This window comes from Helicoverpa zea, chromosome 20, assembly GCF_022581195.2.
Source record: "Helicoverpa zea isolate HzStark_Cry1AcR chromosome 20, ilHelZeax1.1, whole genome shotgun sequence".
In the NCBI taxonomy this organism is placed as follows: domain Eukaryota; kingdom Metazoa; phylum Arthropoda; class Insecta; order Lepidoptera; family Noctuidae; genus Helicoverpa; species Helicoverpa zea.
In genome coordinates this window covers 4,727,336-4,748,367 of record NC_061471.1, presented here as the reverse complement: position 1 = coordinate 4,748,367, position 21,032 = coordinate 4,727,336, and the positions used below count along the sequence as shown (strand labels likewise).

General features: G+C 39.5%; 2 protein-coding genes across 2 annotated transcripts; one reads left to right on the top strand and one right to left on the bottom strand.

Moving 5' to 3' along the window:
- Positions 1–90: 90 nt before the first annotated feature.
- On the bottom strand, positions 91–17,679 carry LOC124640314. Its single transcript, XM_047178030.1, has 19 exons — positions 17,523–17,679; positions 16,780–16,880; positions 15,921–16,088; positions 15,651–15,832; positions 15,335–15,556; positions 14,948–15,080; positions 14,038–14,218; positions 13,797–13,931; positions 13,446–13,678; positions 10,609–10,711; positions 10,404–10,510; positions 10,086–10,256; positions 9,427–9,608; positions 8,585–8,824; positions 3,612–3,744; positions 3,262–3,439; positions 2,230–2,364; positions 1,092–1,282; positions 91–720 (listed from the first exon to the last, which is right to left on the bottom strand). The coding sequence occupies exons 1-19, from the start codon at positions 17,537–17,539 to the stop codon at positions 623–625; spliced, it is 2,910 nt and encodes a 969-aa protein (XP_047033986.1). The 5' UTR covers positions 17,540–17,679; the 3' UTR covers positions 91–622.
- A 708-nt stretch (positions 17,680–18,387) lies between these two features.
- LOC124640313 lies at positions 18,388–20,232 on the top strand. The gene has a single exon (XM_047178029.1). The coding sequence runs from the start codon at positions 18,388–18,390 to the stop codon at positions 20,230–20,232; it is 1,845 nt and encodes a 614-aa protein (XP_047033985.1).
- Positions 20,233–21,032: the final 800 nt, after the last annotated feature.

Below are 21,032 nucleotides of genomic sequence, written 5' to 3'. Positions count from 1 at the left end.
ATCTTGTATTTGCAATTGAAATCGAAACATCTCAGTGGAATATTGGTTCAGTTGTTGTTTACGTACTTCAAAATGAAATGAAACATTATGTTAAATTGAGTAAATCAAATACATTTATTACCAGAACAAAGAAGGTATAACTTAAAATAATATTGGTCTAAATAAATTCATCAAATGCATACTCTTAATGTCTTAGATCCTATATTGCAAGATACAAGAATATTGTACAATATTATTCAGTATAATGTATTTACCAACTTCCCAAAAAGGAGGTCAATCTGATGTTCGTATATTTTTTGGAAGTTTATTTACTAGATGTAATACTGTCTTATTGCTGCCTGATTCATTAAAGTTATTGAAAACACTGGTAAATACACAATTCCTTGATTTAAATACAGATTTTCGTTACCCACCATACCCTTTTACCGAATTATTTACATTAATTTGTGACAATACGAAAACCAGTATAACCGCTTCATACAGTTTTTATTTACTATAGTAGATTTTTAGAAAACAGGATGACAGCAATTAATTGATATGTTCCATATTATTACATATCAAAATATTATGATGAATGTCAGTAGTAATGCTGTGTAGTTCTTAAATACATAATTATGAAATTTCAGTTTCCATTCATATATTTAGTTTCAGTGGAAATATTCATGAGTAGATCTTCCGATGTCAGCGCCCCTACGGAGCTTTGAGTGTTCGTTGCTGCGTCTGTGAAACAAAACGATTATTTATTAGGGTATTTAAAGTGTAAGTATCTCGCGGTGTTAGGTAACCGCGACGCCTGGGAAGAGCTTCCCATACCCGAATTAAGAACCCTGTGTTATTCTGAGGCGCAAGTTATACAGTATGTATCATGTACTGAACTGTATATTTTCATTCATTTATCATTAAAGTACTCGTAGTTTTTATAAACTTTCGCATTTGAAATTAACATTTATTTCACTATCTATTTTACCGCCATCAACATGGCGCCCTTGCTATGCTAGTAGGTACCTACCGATGAGACAGGCCTTCCTACGCCGGTTTCATTAGGCCCTGCGAATAGATAGAAGTTACACATTCAATAAAACGATGTTTACCTGATTTAACGACAACAACATAGGGGGCGATGTCGAGCATCCGTGACACTAAGCCTAGTGTAGGCTTGTGTGCGAGGTCTACTTTGTAGAACTTCTTCACAAGGAACTTGTCGAGACCCTCCGACAGCGAGCCCGATAGGTTGGCCAGTCGCCGACGGGCATTGTCCGCTGTGAATACTCCGATTACAGATCTGAAACACAGACAAATACTTCTAATAAGCAACAATACAGGTATATTATAAGTTGGTCACACAGATCTTTTTTTGTCATCACGAAAACAGCTCAAGGAGCTGACCAGAACAGTAGGGTGGATCCCCTTTTAAATCAAAATAATACTACCCAATCAATCATCCAATGGATTTAATACTACTATAGTTTTCTTTCACCTTTTATCATTTTCTTAGCACACAATTTGCATGAACCAGCAAAATAATTTATCTGTAGAAGAAAGATTTTTGAGATATCTACAATTATACAGACAAGATAAGCTATGCCCATTACACGGTGTAGATATTTTTAGCTCGCTGCTAAAAATAATTGAAATGGACTCGAAAACCATGATTTGCTTATCTAATTGCCGAGCTCCATTTACATCCAACAATTAGAACATAATTACCATGAATTACGTATACTGCTCGTTATTTCTGAAAACTTTTCAGTGATTGAGTCGTCGCGTATCAGTTGTTCTATAAAATATATTACAATGCATGTGTATAATGTTAAGCACATACAGAGGAAAAGCATTAGACAGCCTCATTTACGATTTTATGTGAAACTGGAAAATTTTAACATGTTTGTTTTTGTTGTGGCAGATGACCACCATAGAATCAAAAAGTTATCTTTGACAGTTGTCAATTTGTTTCTGGTTATTTGAGTATTTATTAACGTTTGACCACATTATGGTTGCATCCGCATCATCTTACGCCGTGTCATGCGTGATCGAATCAAGGAGAACGCGGTGCGGTGTGGTGTTCAGTCAAAGGGCTGGCTGTTTGATAGAATGGCTATTTTAAGCAGTTGTCAGCAACATTGATACTATCTGCATCATATAGCAACTCAGTTTACTTCTCAAAAAATATATGGTAGGTAAGTAGGTATGGTAGGTAGGTAGTCTCGTAGCGACAGCTAAATTGCTTACCCTTTATCATTGACGACTGTCAAGAGAGTCGATTGGCTTTTCTTCAAAACCGCGAGTGCTTCTTTCGGTGTGCTCGTGTGCGGGATGCTCTCAACAGCCTGTGCCATATCCTGTGTCACTGGTTTGTCCCACCACCTGAGTAAAAAATATTATATTTTCTAAATACTCATACAAAGAGAATACATACGTTATTATCAAGACGAGTTTTACCGGAAAAAGTTTTATAACTAGGAGTCAATATTCATGTAACGAGCTAACGGCATCGTTTAGTTGCTTTTGAATAATTTAGTACCTATGTTAAAAATGCATGTTATTCTGCATTTGTGAATTCTATCATTATCATTTTATCCATTATGCATATATGTTGTAGATGGGTGAAGTGCACGTTTTTCACGCCATCACGTTTTTTCCAGGCAAGCTCGTAATTTGCCGTGATAGGAATCACTGTTTATCACGTCATACATTTCATATTATATTAATGTTGGTAGTTAAGTGTCCCATTGTTGTTAGAAGCGCAATATCTGCGTTATCCCAAACATGTGCTAATATGCTTAATAACATGATAACTCCGTGACACCGAGACGATAATTTTGCAGTTATTTACATTAATTCAAGATAAACTTTGAAATGACGAAATTAAAAAATAATAGATTATTATTTATCTTCAAGGAAGGTCAACAATATTTTTTATGGATGGTTGGCAAAAAAACGATATGCGCATCTTACGCTATCTATGTTCGTCTTCAAAGCAATGATATGATGTGGTATTAATCTTTAAATAAGAATCAGTACAAAACGCAGACTTGATAACATACTAAAACACAGGAATACGTAGTATGACTGGAGTGTAGAAGTGCGAAGGTACTAAAAATATAGATCGGTTTATTGAATTAGCAGTTTAGTCAGGAACCCGATTACGGCATGTCAACATGTTGATCTTGGTATAAGTACGCAAACGGAACGAGCGTCGTACAATAACAACACGTCGCCTATATTAAAGGAAGTGTTAAGTCAACAACACTCGATACTCACGTTAGGTTCTCTTTCCGCACTAATGGTTGGAAACTCCTTGCTTCCATCCACTGGTCGGATATGAACTTCGTCATGTAGTTACGAATGTTATCGGGTAGCAGTACTACGCACTTCTGTCCCTCCTTCAAGGATTTAGCAGCTTGGAGGGCGCCCCACATCGCCGAACCACTGCTTGCACCTATCGAATTAAAGAAAACAATTACTCCTTTTCTTTAATCTACTATTTTTTTCTAACTTATATTAATGACTGATGTATTTATGGAGTGGTTTACTTTAAATATAAATAATAAAATTCAATCCCTGTATACATACATATATGTCACTATAAATTATTCCTATTTATTACTAACCACATAATAATCCCTCGTCTTTAATAAGTCTTCGCGCCATTTCCAACGAGCTATGGTCTTCAGTCTTCACCCATTTGTCTATGATACCCCTGTCAAGAGCTCGGGGAAGGAAATCATAGCCGATACCTTCCACCTATAGATGCATGAAGAAAAAAAACTGATTATTACTGATGTATTTTCAAACTGCAGTAATCCGCCATTCATGCTGGCGGCATGTTTTCGTAGTATAATGCTTTTTTTATACAATAATAGAAATACAACATAATTGATGCCTTGATGATTTGCTCATTCTCCACTATCATCGCTTTTCATTATATCATACGTATGATCATTATATAATCATAGTTGTTTAAGACAGGACAACGACTGCTCAAATATTTGTGTACCTTCTGTATCTCTATTAATAATCATAATCTCAGACATCGTGAGTGGGCAAAAGATAAGATTAAGTATTTTTTTTGTCTACTATGTGCCATAGAAAGAAGAAAACCAATAAGTATTCTTCAAAATACCGCCGAATTATTCGACTTATCGGTAGCGCCTATTGGCCTAACGAAAAAGGATTCGAGTGAAACCCCAGCAAAAGGCTATATAATTTATTATAAATATCAAAACATAGATATTTTCTGTTTACAACGAATCCAGCTGATGTAAGAGAGCCACATACTCTGCAAATATTAAATATTTTCACACATTTACCGATATTAGCTCAACCGTGGCGTGGTGTAACCAAAACACTGAGTTTTATCAGTATATTTATTATGCTTGATCTCAACGCATCGTGGCAACAGGTCACGCCATATTTACAAAAGAAACTGCTTTGTAATACATCCGAGATGAATTGATTATGATTTCGAGATTATTCAAAGTGTCAACTTTGTAATGCTCTACGTAAAACTCTTTACAAAAGCGCTCTAAGTCGAGTCTGATACATATCGAAAAAAGAATTGAGTATTCTTGCAGTCATCAATGAACAGGCCCCTCTTCTCCACTGGGCACTATGGGCAAGTGCCCAGGGCCCCGGGATCGAATGGGGCCCCCTAGTTCTTGCCAGATTACCAAATGTTAAACCGATATTTAGGTATTACCGAAAAACATTAATTTTGAAAAATCTGATGATAATGTGATCGGCACTGCTTACTTTAAATTGGTTTTGTCGCAGCCCAAAATACTGATTCTCCTCTAAATGGTGTTTAATTATGAAAGAGCGATATTTTAAAACACGTGGGTACAATATCTAAACGATAGAGCGCTTTACACTAAAATACCGAAACTCTTAACATTGCCATCAATCATCAGTATAGCCCATTTAGAACAGGTGAAAATTTTATCAAATTTTAATACGCAGTTTTTCAAAAATGTTTTGGTCTAACAAAAATGTACATTAATTAAAACTGCATTATCATTTTTCTGAAAATCACTTCAAAACACTGACGAACTTTCTGCTAGCAATTAGTCCAAAACAGTGTTTAACCAATTTCTTAGCAAATGTATTTCAATTTCTTAGTAAGGTGGGGGGGGGGGGGGGGAATCTCGGTCGGCACATATGTGCACGACCAGGATAGCGCCGGCAGAAGGGACAAGTGAGGGTGCCATTCTAATCTGCGAAGCCTAGGTTCACTACCAGTCACTGCACACTATTCAATTTTTAAACTAAACTACAACAGTGCATGCGCAAGACGTCGATGCGTCACTGAGAGGGGTGCCAGTCCGGCTGTCATGGATTACTTAAATTAATTCCCCAAAATTATAAAAAAAAATCCGCTCGCTTCGTTTGCGATTTTTTAATAGGTAGTGTCTGATTCATTCTGCGCTTACTGTTTGAGTCCTCAGTCTAACAAAAAGTTAAAGGACCGAAGTAGCAAAAACAACTGACGCTCTACGCTGCCGATTTCTAAGTTGTTTAGGAGGTGGAGGACTTTTGTGTCCCAAAACTCGAAAAATTCGTGCTCGCTACGCTCGCAGCTTCTTCTCTTTACAGTGGTTTTTAGGGTTCCGTAGCCAAAATGGCAAAAACGGAACCCTTATAGTTTCGTCATGTCCGTCTGTCCGTCTGTCCGTCTGTCCGTCTGTCACAGCCGATTTACTCGGAAACTATAAGTACTACAGTGATGAAATTTGATGGGAATATGTGTTGTATGAACCGCTACAAAAATATGACACTAAATAGTAAAAAAAAGAATTGGGGGTGGGGCCCCCCATACATGTAACTGAGGGATGAAATTTTTTTTTTCGATGTACATACCCGTGTGGGGTATCAATGGAAAGGTCTTTTAAAATGATATAAAGTTTTCTAAAAAACATTTTTCTTAAAGTGAACGGTTTTTGAGATATCAGCTCTCAAAGTCGTAAAAAGTATGTCCCCCCCCCTCTATTTTTATAACTACGGGGTATAAAATTCTAAAAAAAATAGAGGTGATGCATGCTAATTAACTCTTTCAACGATTTTTGGTTTGATCAAAGTATCTCTTATAGTTTTTGAGATAGGTTGATTTAACTGTAATTTACGGAACCCTTCGTGCACGAGTCCGACTCGCACTTGGCCGGTTTTTTTTACACTTGTTTGGGTGCTTTGTCCCAAAGAAGACGGATCAAAATTGCCCCACGTCCTATAACAATGTGATGTATCTCAAAAAAAAGATAAAAATGTTTAAAAAAATATGGCATACTCTCCAATTCATTTTTTTTACACCTTCATACGAAAAAAATGCTTTAAAAATTGTTCAGGCGCTGTTATGAAAACATCGTTCATGGGACTATTTATGGACTATTTTATTAAATTATTTTTTGTTTTGATAGGGTATACCTCACAGATGGTCCCATAATCATCAGGTCAGGATCTGATAATGGAAACCCTGAGAAATCCAGGGCAACTTTTGAAAGTTGTAGGCATGCGCAGGATAAAAACTTGACTATAAGGTGTATGTCTTATAACAATATGCAACAGTGAAGGTTTGAAGCTGACTTGATGATGGCGACCAGAGAAGGGCGAGGGAACTGGACAACTGAATATGTGAACTGCCTCGTGTTTGGGCTTATATTATTCGTATTGATAAGAACTTTCCACTTATGCGGATAGTGACAACTGTGCTTGTCACTGAAAAGCCAAAAATATAAAAAAAAACTTATTACGATAAAAAAACTTCCAAAAACACTGAAAAGCAAAAAAAAAACTAATCTTAGGAGCATCGGCCTAAAAGTCGTTGGGGAAATAAACTTAGGTACATCCATTAGACACCGACTTCTGAGGTAGTTTAAATATTTTGCTGTCGATTTCCCTCGACCTTCTCTGGTCTCCATCGACGGGTCAGCTCCAAACCTTCACTGTTGCAAAGGTCTATTCAATACAAATAATATGAGCCCAAACACGAGGTAGTTTACATATTCAGTTGTCGAGTTCCCTCGACCTTCTTTCGTCTCCATCATCAGGTCAGCTCCAAACCTTTACTGTTGCATATTGTTATAAGACATACACCTTATAGTCAAGTTTTTATCCTGCGCATACCTACAACTTTCAAAAGTTGCCCTGGATTTCTCAGGGTTTTCATTATCAGATCCGGACCTGATGATTATGGGACCAACTGTGAGGTATACCCTATCAAAAAAAAAAAAAAAAAATTAAATAGTCCATAAATAGTCCCATGAACGATGTTTTCATAACAGCGCCTGAACAATTTTTAAAGCATTTTTTTCGTATGAAGGTGTAAAAAAAATGAATTGGAGAGTATGCCATATTTTTTTAAACATTTTTATCTTTTTTTTGAGATACGTCACATTGTTATAGGACGTGGGGCAATTTTGTATGGATTGTGATCCGTCTTCTTTAAAAATTTCGCGCTCGCTGCGCTCGCGGCTTTTTCCCTTTGCGCTACTTTTCGTAAATCATGTCTAGGTTCTTTATGTCCTAAAACACAAAAATTACGGGCTCGCTTCGCTAGCGCTTAAGTTTGCAGTGATTTCAAATTCTGATCTGTCTCCAGCTTCTTTATGTTAAACCTAGCAAAAAGCACCATGAATGATTTCTACACAATTTTTAAGTACTTTACTTTTGAAATTTAGTCCGTGATTATATTCTGTCGTTTGTTTTGGGGGGTGCTCAATAGGTAGTCCGCCCCGGGTACCACCCGATGCTACGCCGCCACTGCAAATGTACAAAATTCAAAAGAATACACTCTCACGCGTGCTTGGCTAACCCTTTTTATGCTAGAAACATACCTACTATAATACCCTTTGAAATACACGTAAGGCTTTAAATCTAGGATTTCGCATAGGTGCCCGTTTTTTTTGCAAAAGAGTTTATATTATAACTAAATAGTGTTTTCTCAAGGTCATAGGGGCCCCATGATCCTAATGTGCCCAGGGCCTCAAATAGTTTAAAGACGGCCCTGTCAATGAATAATGTAATGTAACATCCTACGTTATTTTTTCCAGATATGGATGAATACAGGTACAGTATCAGCACAATGATTGTCAGTTGAGTGACTTAGTTATTGTCGCGGCGTCACAGACAGGATGGGCACATGACACGCTGATACGATGCAGTTCCACATTAGGCTGACGGCCGACATGTGTTAATTAAAGCACGCATGTGCCATTATCGCTTCATTAGATATAGACTAAATTATATTATTATTAATTAATAATACTAACGCAGACGTTTTGTTTGTTTGATGGTCGATGGATGATTTTTGCAACTCTTATCCACAAGTTACAGGCTATCGCTACAGTTTGGGGGTTAGTAACTAGGCGGTCTGGTATTGATAAAGAAAAATATACTTCCTCATTATGCAAGGAAGACTGAGGTAGCGCACAAGTTCAATGATGATTTTTATCGGCAATTATCTTTAGTCGTAACTTCGTGTCTTAAGTTAAATTTCGTGGCAATAGTCTCGAAGTTTTATGGATTTCATAAAACTTGACTAGATTGTTTGTCGACTACAAATACATATCAAACTTATTGCTATAATATTTACCTCGTATATCTGCACATCAGTGTCATTCAAATGCTCCGGCTGTGCGAGTATGGAGCCGTAGGGGTCCACTCCTACGACCACGCACTGGGGGCAGCGCTCCTTTATCTTGTGTCCCACGCCTGATATGGTGCCGCAGGTTCCCGCCCCCATCACTACCATGTCTACTTCATCGTCCAGAGACCACAGGATCTCTTCAGCCGTGCCGTCGAAGTGAGCGAGCGGGTTGCAAGGGTTGTTGTACTGAAATTATGTTGTCATGATCAAGCAATATTTCTGATCTTTTTGGTAAATTTCTTATTATTTTGTGGGGGATTTTCAGATCATAGAGTTGTAAACTTTCTATGAAACAGCAACACCACACTAAAGCTTGCTATTATTATTTGCTTTTTATGCTCACACAGTTTATGAATGCTTGTTGCTGAACAATAAAAACTATGACTATATACAGAACAGAAGCTATGTAAACAGTGTTATACAACATAAACATTCATGCTTATGGTGTGATCTTATTTCTTTTTATTAACTTTTTTTGGGCTATTTATTATTCTAGAATCATGTGTAAAGATGTACATGTTCAGGTAAATAAATGAGTATTATGGGCAAGCCATCTATCTACCTACACTAACCAATATTTTCTTCATAATTTCCTTATGTCTTATAAATCCAGATTTTTCCTTGCTCTTCTAGAACCTAAGAGAACATTTCAAATAAGTCACTAATCGAGGAACAAAAACGAAATTGAAATATAACTTATATAAAACTAGAAATAAAGTTACCAAACAACAATTTAACATCATAATCCTGCTTGGTGAATTTAAACCAAAATATTTCAAGGCACATACTTGGTCCAAAATTACTGCATCCGGAATTTCCTTGGCTAGTCTATGGGCCACCATGATGTTGCTGGTTGGGTCATCCCAGGCAGCTTCTGTTGGTGTTCTAATTGTCTCTGCTCCAAGAGCTATTAAAGTATTCACTTTCTCATCTGACATTTTTTCTGGTAATACTATTATACATCTGTAACCTGAAAGGGAAACATGCTTTTTCAACAGATGATAATAAAAAAAAAGAAACATCCTAATAAGATGAAGTTGGTTAGATGCTTATCTATACTAATTTTATAAAGCTGAAGAGTTTGTTTGTTTGCTTGAACACGCTAATCTCAGGAACTACTGGTCCGATTTGAAAAATTCTTAGATAGCCCATTTATCGAGGAAGGCTATAGGCTACTTTTTATCCAGGTTCGTGCAGAGGTTCCCACGGATTGCGGGTGAAACTGCTGGCAGAAGCTATATAACATAAACAACAGGCAGCCTTATAATCATTATTAATTTTGCAGAGTTATCTAATAAGACCATGACACTAAAATGAAAGTTGTTGTTGCTGATAAGTTAATAGATTTCTGGTTATCAGTAGATAATTTTTTCATATTTATACAGTCAATGGGACATTTAGATGTAAAGAATTAAAAGTTTAACTGGCACTTCCTAGTTTTTCTTACCTCTGACTGCAGAAGCAAGAGCCAATCCAATGCCAGTGTTACCAGACGTGGGCTCCACAATAACAGACTTGCCTGGAATCAGTATACCCTTCTCCTCAGCATCGAGTACCATGCGGTATGCTATGCGGTCCTTTACCGATCCTCCTGGGTTTAGGAATTCACATTTCGCATCTAAGAACAAAATATTCAATCAGAAAACTTTGAACGTTTGTGATTTTTATTATTTTTATGACTGGAATGTTAATGACTTTGAAGTAAATTAAGATAAAATTGAAGTTATTGTATAAGTAAAAATAATAATTTTCCATAACTACTCACACATATCACATTTGATACCCTCTTCTTTGGGTATTCTAGTGAGTTTCACCAGTGGCGTGTTACCGATCACATTCAGTATGTTTTGATGAATTTTCTGATTTCTGTCACTAAAAGAATCATTTAAGATGTTATATTATCAATTACAGTATTATAAGGTTTCCATTACCATATCTCTAGCGACTTCAAAACTAAATGTGATACTTACAGAGGTCTCACGATATGCGGCATTTCCTTAAGGTTAAAAAATTTCCGCACCACATTTTCTGTTGTGTTGTTTTCCTCCACATGGTTAGACATTTTTTTAGATTTTCAGTCAAATCAACCTACAAGTCATAAAAAAGTTATCGCAAGTATGCCTCAGAAGAATAAATATTTTTTATGACCAAAACACATTCCAATGAATCCTTGAGCTGATCTTCAAAACTTTTGTAAAGTTTGTATGATGTTGTTTTATCAAAGCTATTTCAAGTAAAATGAATGTGCTACTAACCAAGTCACGTTATTAATTGATTACACAGATCACACCGTGAATTCTCCGCAATACTAATAAGATAGTGTAATAAATAATAGTGTGCTCACTCAGACCACTCAGCACGAACTGTCAAATAGTGTCAAAATTTCCATAGCATGGCATGTCAGTGAACTGTCTGTCAACTTTAGTGCGTTCCAATTCAAGCAAACAGTGAATAATACAGACGTTTCACTTTGCTTTCGCTTCACGTTCCAAGCTAATCTCACTAAATTATTTAGGGTTTCTTATGATCCCATATTGATACCGGCTTGCTTTATTGATCGGCTGGAAAGAGTAATAAAAAGGAAAAGTTCGCCAGCTTCTGGTTTGCCTTGATAGACTGGTCATCAGAGTTGAGTCGATGGGGCAGAGTTAGTGTGATGCGGCATCTTCACATTGCATTCGCTCAAGAGGTGTAGGTAAAAATAATACATAAAATCCTGATGGTGAATATAAGAGATTCATCTTAAATGCAAATAATAAAATAGTTGCAATATTAGTGAACCAATAATCGAAATGCAGTGCCAGGGGCCCGATTCTTCTAAGTTAATAATGTCAAAATTGAATGGAAATTGAATCTCAATAGTAGTTTTAACCTTACGGGCAATCTGCTACTAATATTAGACCAATCGTATTCAACGACATTCGATTGGTTTGCGATTGGTCTGCCATTTTGGTGATTTTGATCTATACGGTAGTTTGCTCTACAATCATATTGCAATCGTAAATCATTTGCAGACAAAATGATTCATTATTAAATGACAGAAAAGGATAAAAACGTTGCAAAGAAAAGTTATTTCAAAGAAAAAATAGCGGAATGCCACATACACTTTAATTGTATTTGAGTCGTGATCGGATCTCAGTCGAATGTGAATCGTATGTCGCTTAAGTAAAATTAGGAGAATCGGGCCCCTGAATACCTAAGCAGTTTGGTTTTTAGAGTCAATCAGTACACAAGTCCAGCATAATAATTTTGAAATAAAAGTTTATTCATTGTTGTTTATTCTATAATTTATGAGTGTCATTGACAATACATAGCTTAATATCTATGATAATTATTTAAATGGTGTTCTGATGTTGGATAATGTAGTCCAACACGATTTCTGAAGTAATCAAGCCTTTGGGTATGAGTCCTGTAAAGAAATAAATAAGAATTAGCGGTAGATAGCTAACAAAAGAAAAAAAGTGTAAAACCTACCAATACGAATAAAAGCCTGTCTTTCGTTAGGATTCCTGATAAAATAGTCTCCTAATAAAACTAGAGAAGTAGGTACTACTCAAGATGAAATCACTACCTACCTAGGTACCTATTAGTAACATTTATCTGGCTACAGGCAGGCAACTGATTTTCCTGTTACCTTATAAGTAGGCAGCTCAGTAAAAATTGCACCTGGTCAATACCAGGTAGATACCTATATCTAACCGATATATAGGCAATACTAATAACGCTCGATATCCTTCGTGTGTTTTTTCCAGTTTCCTGTAATACCTGTTGGCAGATCGTATCCCTATATCCCTATATTTCTTATTTCAATGATGCTTTCGTCAGTATACTCGTTTATTTTTCCGTCGTATGTGATGTGTTAGAATTCGTAACTTAGACTTCGTACTTAGGTATAGGTACTAGGTAGGTACTGTTGAAGGCACTTAGGTACCTACTATTAAGTATTCTGTGCAAGCCTTAACTTTACGAGAATACTTACAGTTTTCCGTCGTAAACGTGATCGGTAGCTAATCTGAATATTTATGTCAGGTATTTTTAATCTAATGAATGCAAATGAATACCATAACTTAGGTATGTAGTAACTAAGTAATAAACGCGCACATAATGTGGATACAATGATGCAACATAGTTCTAGTTTGCGTGTAAAGTGGAATCCGTATAAATAACTTATTTACCTGTAGATAACTATATGAACCTACTGTACCTACCTTAGTGATAAGAATAAAAAACAAATTACAGGTCCTACTTGTAGAAGACTTCAGTCGCTGAACTCAGTTTTCGCAATTGAGATTGTTGTTTGTTATTTAAAATGTGTTATCTGACATTTGCTGCTGACTGTACCTAAATACGTTTAATCAATATATGGTTGCTAGGAAATCGAAACTCAGCGAGAGAATTTTAGCGAAAGTTGTAGGTACCTAATAGATAGATAGATGGATTATTCTTTATTGTACACCAAGAAAATTAACAACACAGGACTTCACAACATACAAAAAACAGTTGAATGTTTGTTTTTGGAGTCAAAGTAACCAGCCTGTGGTCTTTTCTTTCAAACATGGCTTTGGTAGTTTAAACTTAATTTTAATAAATCCATTTAGCCGATATACCGTGGTTGGAGTCGTTCTAATTTGTAGTTTCAAAATGTTTACCATCGAACTGATCATACCTACGCCTAAAGCTCTCGCATTGTGACATGCAGGTATATTTTTGAATATTATTTGCGTAACATTCCACGTAAACTGGTATGCACAAAAAAACTTTAAATATTCTATTAAAAGAAAATAGTTTAGGTTTCGTTTGTATTCACCTGAGTTGTTATTGTTGCCATTGATGTACTCTTCAACAACCACTACAAACGGCGCTATATCTAATATTCTGGCAGCCAGGCCCACGGTGGGGTTCCCTCTGTTTTCTACAATCTTGTAATGTTTCTTCATGACGTATTTGCTAACCACGTCATTAAAATCGAGATTGCCCTTCTTCTTTGGATTTGTAGCTTCAGATCTTAAACTGTCTTTGGAAACGACGCCTTTGAGGAATCTAAAACAAAATATATTTTAACCGAAAATAACTAGGAATTTGTATTTTTTAACTGCTACCACCTCTTCGAATTATTCTCCTTCAGCAAATCCTGTGAAATATGTAAGTAGGTACACACCCTTTATCATTCACGACGAATGCAACATTTTTGTGAGTTCCCATTGCGGCCAAAGCGTCCTTACAAGAGTTACTCTCCTTCACTGTGGGTATCCCACGAACGATATTCAAGTTCGAAATACATCGATTCCACCACCTGAAATATTTAACACGAGTTGATCAATAATAAAACTAAGACATAGTTTCAGAAACTAAACAATATCTCAAAATTCATGGAACAAAGTAGCAGTGAGACAACATACGGGAAATCTCTCTCTGGCGGTTTCTTGAACAGGTGGGCTTCCATCCACTGGTCGCTGACGAACTTGGTCATATAGTTGCGGATGCCGTCGGGAAGGATCACCACAACTTTCTTGCCAGGACCAAGATTCAATTCCTTTGCGGCTTGAATCGCCGAATATGTGATGGCACCACTGCTTCCACCTAGAGCAGAAGATGAACTTGGTGCGAGAGTCTCCCTTAGGGAAAGGTTTAAGGATATTGGTATTCTGACTGTGGCGCCTCAATACATTTATGCCAATATAATATACGTAAGGCAAAACCTAGATTCATATAGTAAAAACAGCGACGTACATCATTTTAATACTAGAAATAAACATAAGTTAACCGCACCTAATTATCGTCTACATAAGGTGCACGGTTCATTTGTGGGGCTTTGTGTACGCATTTATAACAGAATTCCGGTTCATCTGTTGGAATTAACGGACAGTTCTTTTAAAAACAAAATCAAAGAAATTCTTGTTAAAAAGGCATATTATAATGTTAATGATTATTTCACAGATAAACGCAGATGGCAGCTCTGAAGTGGAACAAAAGTGCTTTATTTTATTTTGTATTTTTCTGTGTTTTAAATTAATAATTGATAAAATGAATTGTATAATAAATTAATAATAATTAAATTGTATAGACAGCTGTGTTGCTGGGAAGTTTGTTCTTCACCGCTTCTTCTTTCCAGCCATAACACTAGGAAGTGGTGAAAGGGGGGCGTTTTGGGGGTGCTGTCATTCTTGTAAAATCTTGACGTTAAAAAGTGCTAATCGTATTAGCCTATTTTAATAAATGATTAAAAAAAAAAAAAAAAAAAATTGTTCCTTCCAATCAATCTTCTACAACATGCAGCAGTTTTACCTTCATCAATGTAACACAACTTACCGCACAATAATCCCTCTTTCTTGATAATCTCTCTTGACATGTTAAAAGCTTGATGATCATTTGGTTTCACAACCTTGTCGATAACCGATTTATCCAATACATCTGGCACAAAGTCTCCGCCAATTCCTTCGACCTGTAACATGTTATAAACAACCTACTACAGAGGGCCAATTGTAAACAATATGAAGATGTACTTAATCGTATGTTTAAGATACACATCATACTTCAAACTGTGTTTGTTGCTATTATCTCAATCAAACACAAATAGATAACAGCAAGCTTGCAATCAATATTGTTTAGATATTACCTATACCTTTATTAGAACTTATAATATGATCCGATGAGTTGGTTTAGGTCAGTATAGTATGAGAAAGAATTCAAACTCACGAAATACAGCACTGGTTTTCCTTCACCAAAAATGATCGATCCTTGTGGGTCGACAGTGACGACGATGCAGTTGGGGCACCTCTCCTTGAGCTTGCGAGCCACGCCGGTGACCGTGCCGCCCGTGCCGGACCCCATCACGAACATGTCTACCGTGCCCAAAGCGTCCAGTATCTCTTCTGCTGTGTGCTCGTAATGTGTCAACGGATTCATCTCGTTTGAGTACTACAATAATAAAGTCATAGTTTTTTGAATTAGTTATTGAAGATCCAGTTCAGACTTCGAATAGCTAGTTGAGTTCTTATTAAATCCTACACACCTGGTCACAAGAAATTCCATTGGGGTTTTCGTCTAGTAACCGCTTGGTGACGGACACAAAGCTATCGGGATCCTCAAAGTGAGCCATGGCCGGAGTCTGTATTATTTCCGAACCAAGTAAACTCATGGTGCTCATTTTCTCGTCTGAATTTTTGTCTGGGGTAACGATTGTGCATCCATATCCTGAAACATCGTCACTGTTGCTGTAGTAATGTCACAGTGAGGTTCATATACACAATTTTAATTTTACTTATGTAAATAAGTTACCTACCTAAAACTGCAGCAGTGAGAGATACTCCAATGCCAGTGTTTCCAGACGTAGGCTCAATGAATCTGGTATTAGGATTCACGAGGCCTGATTGTTCCGCTTTTTGTACCATGGTGTAAGATATGCGATCTTTTATCGAGCCTCCGGGATTCATAAATTCGCATTTTGCATCTGCGACAAAGGATTGTACATACAGATGAGATCAGTATTCTATATTTCCGCACGTAAGTATAAGCGGAGTTAATTTGTTTATTTTGTTTACACAATCACAATAATACGGATGGAATTTTAATTTCGACCTTTGCGATCGGTATAAGGTTTTGTACCCGGAAAAGGTTATTGGGTACCTACTTAAACAAGTTAAAAAAAAGAGAGACTACTGATAAACATAATTATCCTCTACGTAATAAGTTAATTCAGTAAACACAGATTATGAATTAATAAATAAAGGCCGTGCATTTTATTTATCACAATTACGAGAACAAAGATAAAATAATTACCTATTACGTAAAAGTGTATCTACTTAAATATTATTGATGCAAAGATTTAATTTTATCAAGTTCCTTATATGTACCTAATAATACATCGCTTTTCGCCAAAACTTTTAGTTCAAGTTATGACTAAAGAAAAACACACGCTGTTTATGTTTTACAAGTATTGGGGGAATTAATAAACGTTAAAAATTTGAGAATTGCAGTTGTTTGTTTACCTACTTTTCTTTTTCCTCGAACGATAAGACAACATATCAACAGTCAGGGTCCTTTTGATAGATGCAATTAAAATCTAAACACAACAATACTCATATTGTAATTCAGTGATTTTGATGACCTATATTTTTGGAATAAATAAAAGCTGTACTTACACATTTCACATTCCAGTCCATAGCTCTTCGGTATTCGATTTAGTCTGACCATTGGCGTATTGCCTATGCACTGAAGTATATTGTCGTATACCTTTTTGTCTCTGTGAAACACATATACCTACAATTAAAACTACTTAGGTACATATATTTTAATGATATCATGATGTTTGGATCCAAAAAATTATGATCACATTTCTGTAAATAAAGTATGGTAAAATTGCCTTTTTCACATGCACTCTCAGGGTAATTAGGTAGGTGCTTAATCTTAAAAATCAGTTTCTGGGTATTTGGTATCTTTTTTACTATCTAATGAATCTTTATAATATGTAAAAAAAAATAACGACTATTATTGGTTTAATTTATTCACATGGACATAATTATGATGATATTGCATTTTAAGTTTCTACCTTTAATGTTAGCATAAATTCGAAATTATTTTCGTAGCTGACATAATTATTTTGTTTTATCTATATATAAGGTACCTACTCGCATTTTTACAGAAATGAGAAAGAAAATTAATCCGCTTATTTACTATTAAAAACAAATGGTTATAAATTACGATGAAATAGATTAAATATATATAATTGGCGTTATGTAGTGAACCGCTCATAATAGGACATGACGACATGAATGCAATTATTTATTTTTAATAAAAAAATAAAATTAAGAAAACAACTGACCTACATTAATATCCCAACATTGAACTTGTATATCTTAAAAAAATAATGATATCGTTAACTTACCTCACGTTGGGCTCCATTATGGAAATCCGTGTTAGTCTATGTTCACAACCGCGCCGACACTATGGGACTTGCTGACTGCAAGATGTGTGGATGTGTTCCAACTTATAGATATGAACATGCACGTTACATTTATAGCATTATTTATGTTCGATAATGTATTTTTTTTATCAGAAATCAAAATGTCGATAATGTATTTCTTATCGCAAAGATCAATGTGTATGCCTTAATAACGCTACTACAGTAGTTAACTTTGATTTATAAACATGCTCCGTTTGCTTTACTGGAACTGTATTGTTAAATAGTACCTACTTTCTGCGTGCTCTACTGGTCAATATCACGAATTCGTCTGGCTGGCGGTCACAGAACCAATGCCATGACAATTAATGTGTACCTTTCAGTTATCGTGTTTTATGTAACTGAAACATGGTGACGTGATATTATCACATGATAGTTGAAAGCAGGAATCCTAAATCAAGCTGTAAGCTTATGACTTTTCAATCAATAAAATGGGAGTTCAATTATTGAATCTAATCAATCGCGAAATTAATAGGTTGATTGATTGTTTTTCAATTACATTTGCTTCTATTGATGTCATGTTTACTTTGTTTTAGCTGCTAGGATTATACAACCGGGGGTCCCCCCACAGCGTTGACTTCCACGTAGTGACCCCTGGGCAACGCCGCGCCTGACCACCGTAACGGAGTGGCAGGCCGGCGGCTAACGAACGCTGTGCGTCGAAACGGTAAAGTCCTGTGTTTCGATATTGTCGGTGGCAATGCCACGCCATTCGAGGGCCGCCTCCGGGCGCTGTCTCCCCAAAGGCCCTTCTCAGGGCCAACCCAAAGGCCCTTTTCAGGGCCAAACCATGGCTCGAGATGTTTCGGCATCAGAGAGCAGCCGCGCACCATCCGCGGCCAGTCTCTTGAGGGATAGTGACATCGTGTCGACCGATTTGTCCGACACGGAGTCACAAATGAGTGAAACGAGCGGCGTTACAACCCGCCAGACGAGGAAGAGGGCCTTCTTCAAGCGCGGCTCCGAAGGCTCATCAGACGCAGCTGAGAATCCGGCGAAGCGGGCGGTTTTACAAGCCGACTTGGAACAGCCAGCGCGAAGATGCAGAGCCAAGGCCAGCCACGGCGCCTCCAGTGTCCTCTACGCGGACCACACAGTGGAGGAAATGGAGCTCATGGCTCTGGAAGATCAGATGGAGATCTACGAGGTAGCCTCCAAGGCCTCCAACTTGAAGGGGACCTTACAGAAGGCCCTGAAATGCCGGGCAGCGAGCTTGCTCGGCATTGTTAAGGAATTGGCGCAGCGCACCACCTCCGAGGAGACGCGGCAACTGCAGGCGAAGGTGGATCGCCTGCAGAAAGAGGTGTCCGCGCTGCACGCGCGCGTTGCCGAGCCCACGTCTCGGCCCGAGGGGATGTCGGAAGGTCCAGGACCTATGCCTCCCTCCTCCAACCTTGAGGATATTATCCGCAAGGTAGTCATGGAGGAGAGGGCCTTCACCAGGGCCTGTCTCGCCGGCATCGAGGACCGGCTCCTACCGGAGAAGCGACTACGCCCTCCACTCGCGGCAGATAAGGCACCCGGACGGATGCCCATCGCACCGGGGCCCTCAACGGCCCCAGCCCAAGCTATGCCCCAGGTGCTAAAGACCACCAAGGGCAAAGGAAAGGGCAAGAAGACGTCACCGGCCCCGACTGCTCCGACGGTCCCTCCGGAACCAGTGAGGGAAGACCCAATGCTGCCCTCCACCACCCCTTCCAACCAGCCTTGGATTAAGGTGGTACCAAGGAAGCAGAAAGGGAAAAAGTCGGCTCCTGAGCCCCCTGCAGCCAAGCCTGCAGTTTCAGCGGACAAGAGGAGGAAGCTCGCTCCTCCTCCAAGAACTGCAGCCGTGTTAGTGACATTGACACCAGAGGCAGCGGAACGAGGGGAGACATATGAGTCCGTGCTGCGGCGGGCTCGTGCAAACGTCGACCCTGCGGAACTCGGAGCTGGCAGGGTCACGTGCCGGAAAACCCAAACAGGGGCCCGAATCTTCGAGTTCTCGGGGGCCCAACGCGGCACCAAGGCGGACCTCTTCGCGACGAAGCTCCGAGAGGCTATCTCGGATACGGCCAAGGTCGTGAGAGCCGTCAAATGTGTGACCCTTGAGGTGACCGACCTCGACGACTCGGTCACTCAAGAGGAGGTGGTGGCAGCAGTTGCGGCAGCGGGGGGCTGCCCTGTCGCATCCGTCAAGGGCCGAGCCATTAGACCTGGCCGTAGGGGCATGGGCACTATGAGATTAGAGTGCCCGGTCGTAGTTGCCAAGGCGGTTCTGGCTAAGGGTCGCCTCCCAGTCGGGCTTAGCTCGGGTGGGGTCCGAGTGCTCGAGGATGCGCCGATGCGCTGTTTCAAGTGCCTCGGCATCGGGCACACCCGGCCTCTCTGCCCGTCCACTGCCGAGCGTGGGGAATTATGCTTCCGCTGCGGAAAAGAGGGGCACAGGTTGGCCACCTGCGAGGCTGCCAACACGCATTGCGCAGTATGCGCTGCCAGTGGTCGTCCAGCTAACCACGTGATGGCGGGCAGGGAATGCCGACCGCCACAAAAGAAGGGCAAACCGCAGGCACCGGTGCGGCCTGCCGCTGCCGCCGCCACTGAAACTCCAGTTCCAGTGCCGGCCACCGAGGGAAGCGCGATGAACACCGACTGATGGCTGGGCATCGACGACGTGTTCTTCAAGCCAACATCAACCACTGCAGAGCAGCCCAGAGCCTGCTGGTCCAAACCTTTGCGGAGTGGTTGGTGGATGTGGCGGTTGTCGCTGAGCCGTACTCTGTCCCTGGCAGCTGGCTGGGAGACGACAACGGCTCGGTTGCATTGGTGGCGCGGTCTTCTACGGATTCCCCTCCCCTCTCGCTCTTAGAGAGGGGACCGGGATACGTGGCCGCCTCGTGGGGTGACATAGCCCTTATAGGGGTGTATTTCTCCCCAAACCGCCCTCTCACGGACTTCGAGGACTTTCTAGAGGTCCTCGCCAGGGTGGCAAGTGGAGTGGTGCAGCACCGGGTGTTGGTCTTGGGCGACTTCAATGCAAAATCTTTGATATGGGGTAACCCAGCCACAAATGCCCGAGGACGAGAGGTGGAAGCCTGGGCCGTGTCTTCCGGTCTGTCCCTCCTGAATAGGGGAACAGTTCACACCTGCGTGCGGCAGCAGGGGGGCTCCATCGTGGACCTCGCCTTTGCCTCCCCTTCTTTGGCGGCCTGTGTAGTGGACTGGCGGGTGGAGCTGGTGGAGACGCTGTCAGACCACCGATACGTGCGGTTTGATGTTTCCATCCCGGGCTTTCAGGGGGCCCGGGAGGGTCGGTCGCACTTCCCACGGTGGGCGCTCTCCCGCCTAGACCGGGAGGCCGCTACGGAGGCGGCTTTCGTCCAGGACTGGCTGTCCCCTCCTGTAGTAGTCCGGGATGTGGACGCCACAGCGGCCCATTTAAGGGTCTCCCTGACC

What these genes read in the sequence shown, in the direction of transcription:
- LOC124640314 (XM_047178030.1), bottom strand. An exon ending in GAAAACCAGTGCTGTATTTC is followed by an intron (nt 15,081 to 15,334) that starts GTGAGTTTGAAT and finishes AACATGTTACAG; the next exon opens with GTCGAAGGAATTGGCGGAGA. An exon ending in TGTTGTTGTCGTTAAATCAG is followed by an intron (nt 721 to 1,091) that starts GTAAACATCGTT and finishes TTTGTTTCACAG; the next exon opens with ACGCAGCAACGAACACTCAA.
- LOC124640313 (XM_047178029.1), top strand. Translation starts at nt 18,388, where the DNA reads ATGGCTCGAGATGTTTCGGCATCAGAGAGCAGCCGCGCACCATCCGCG.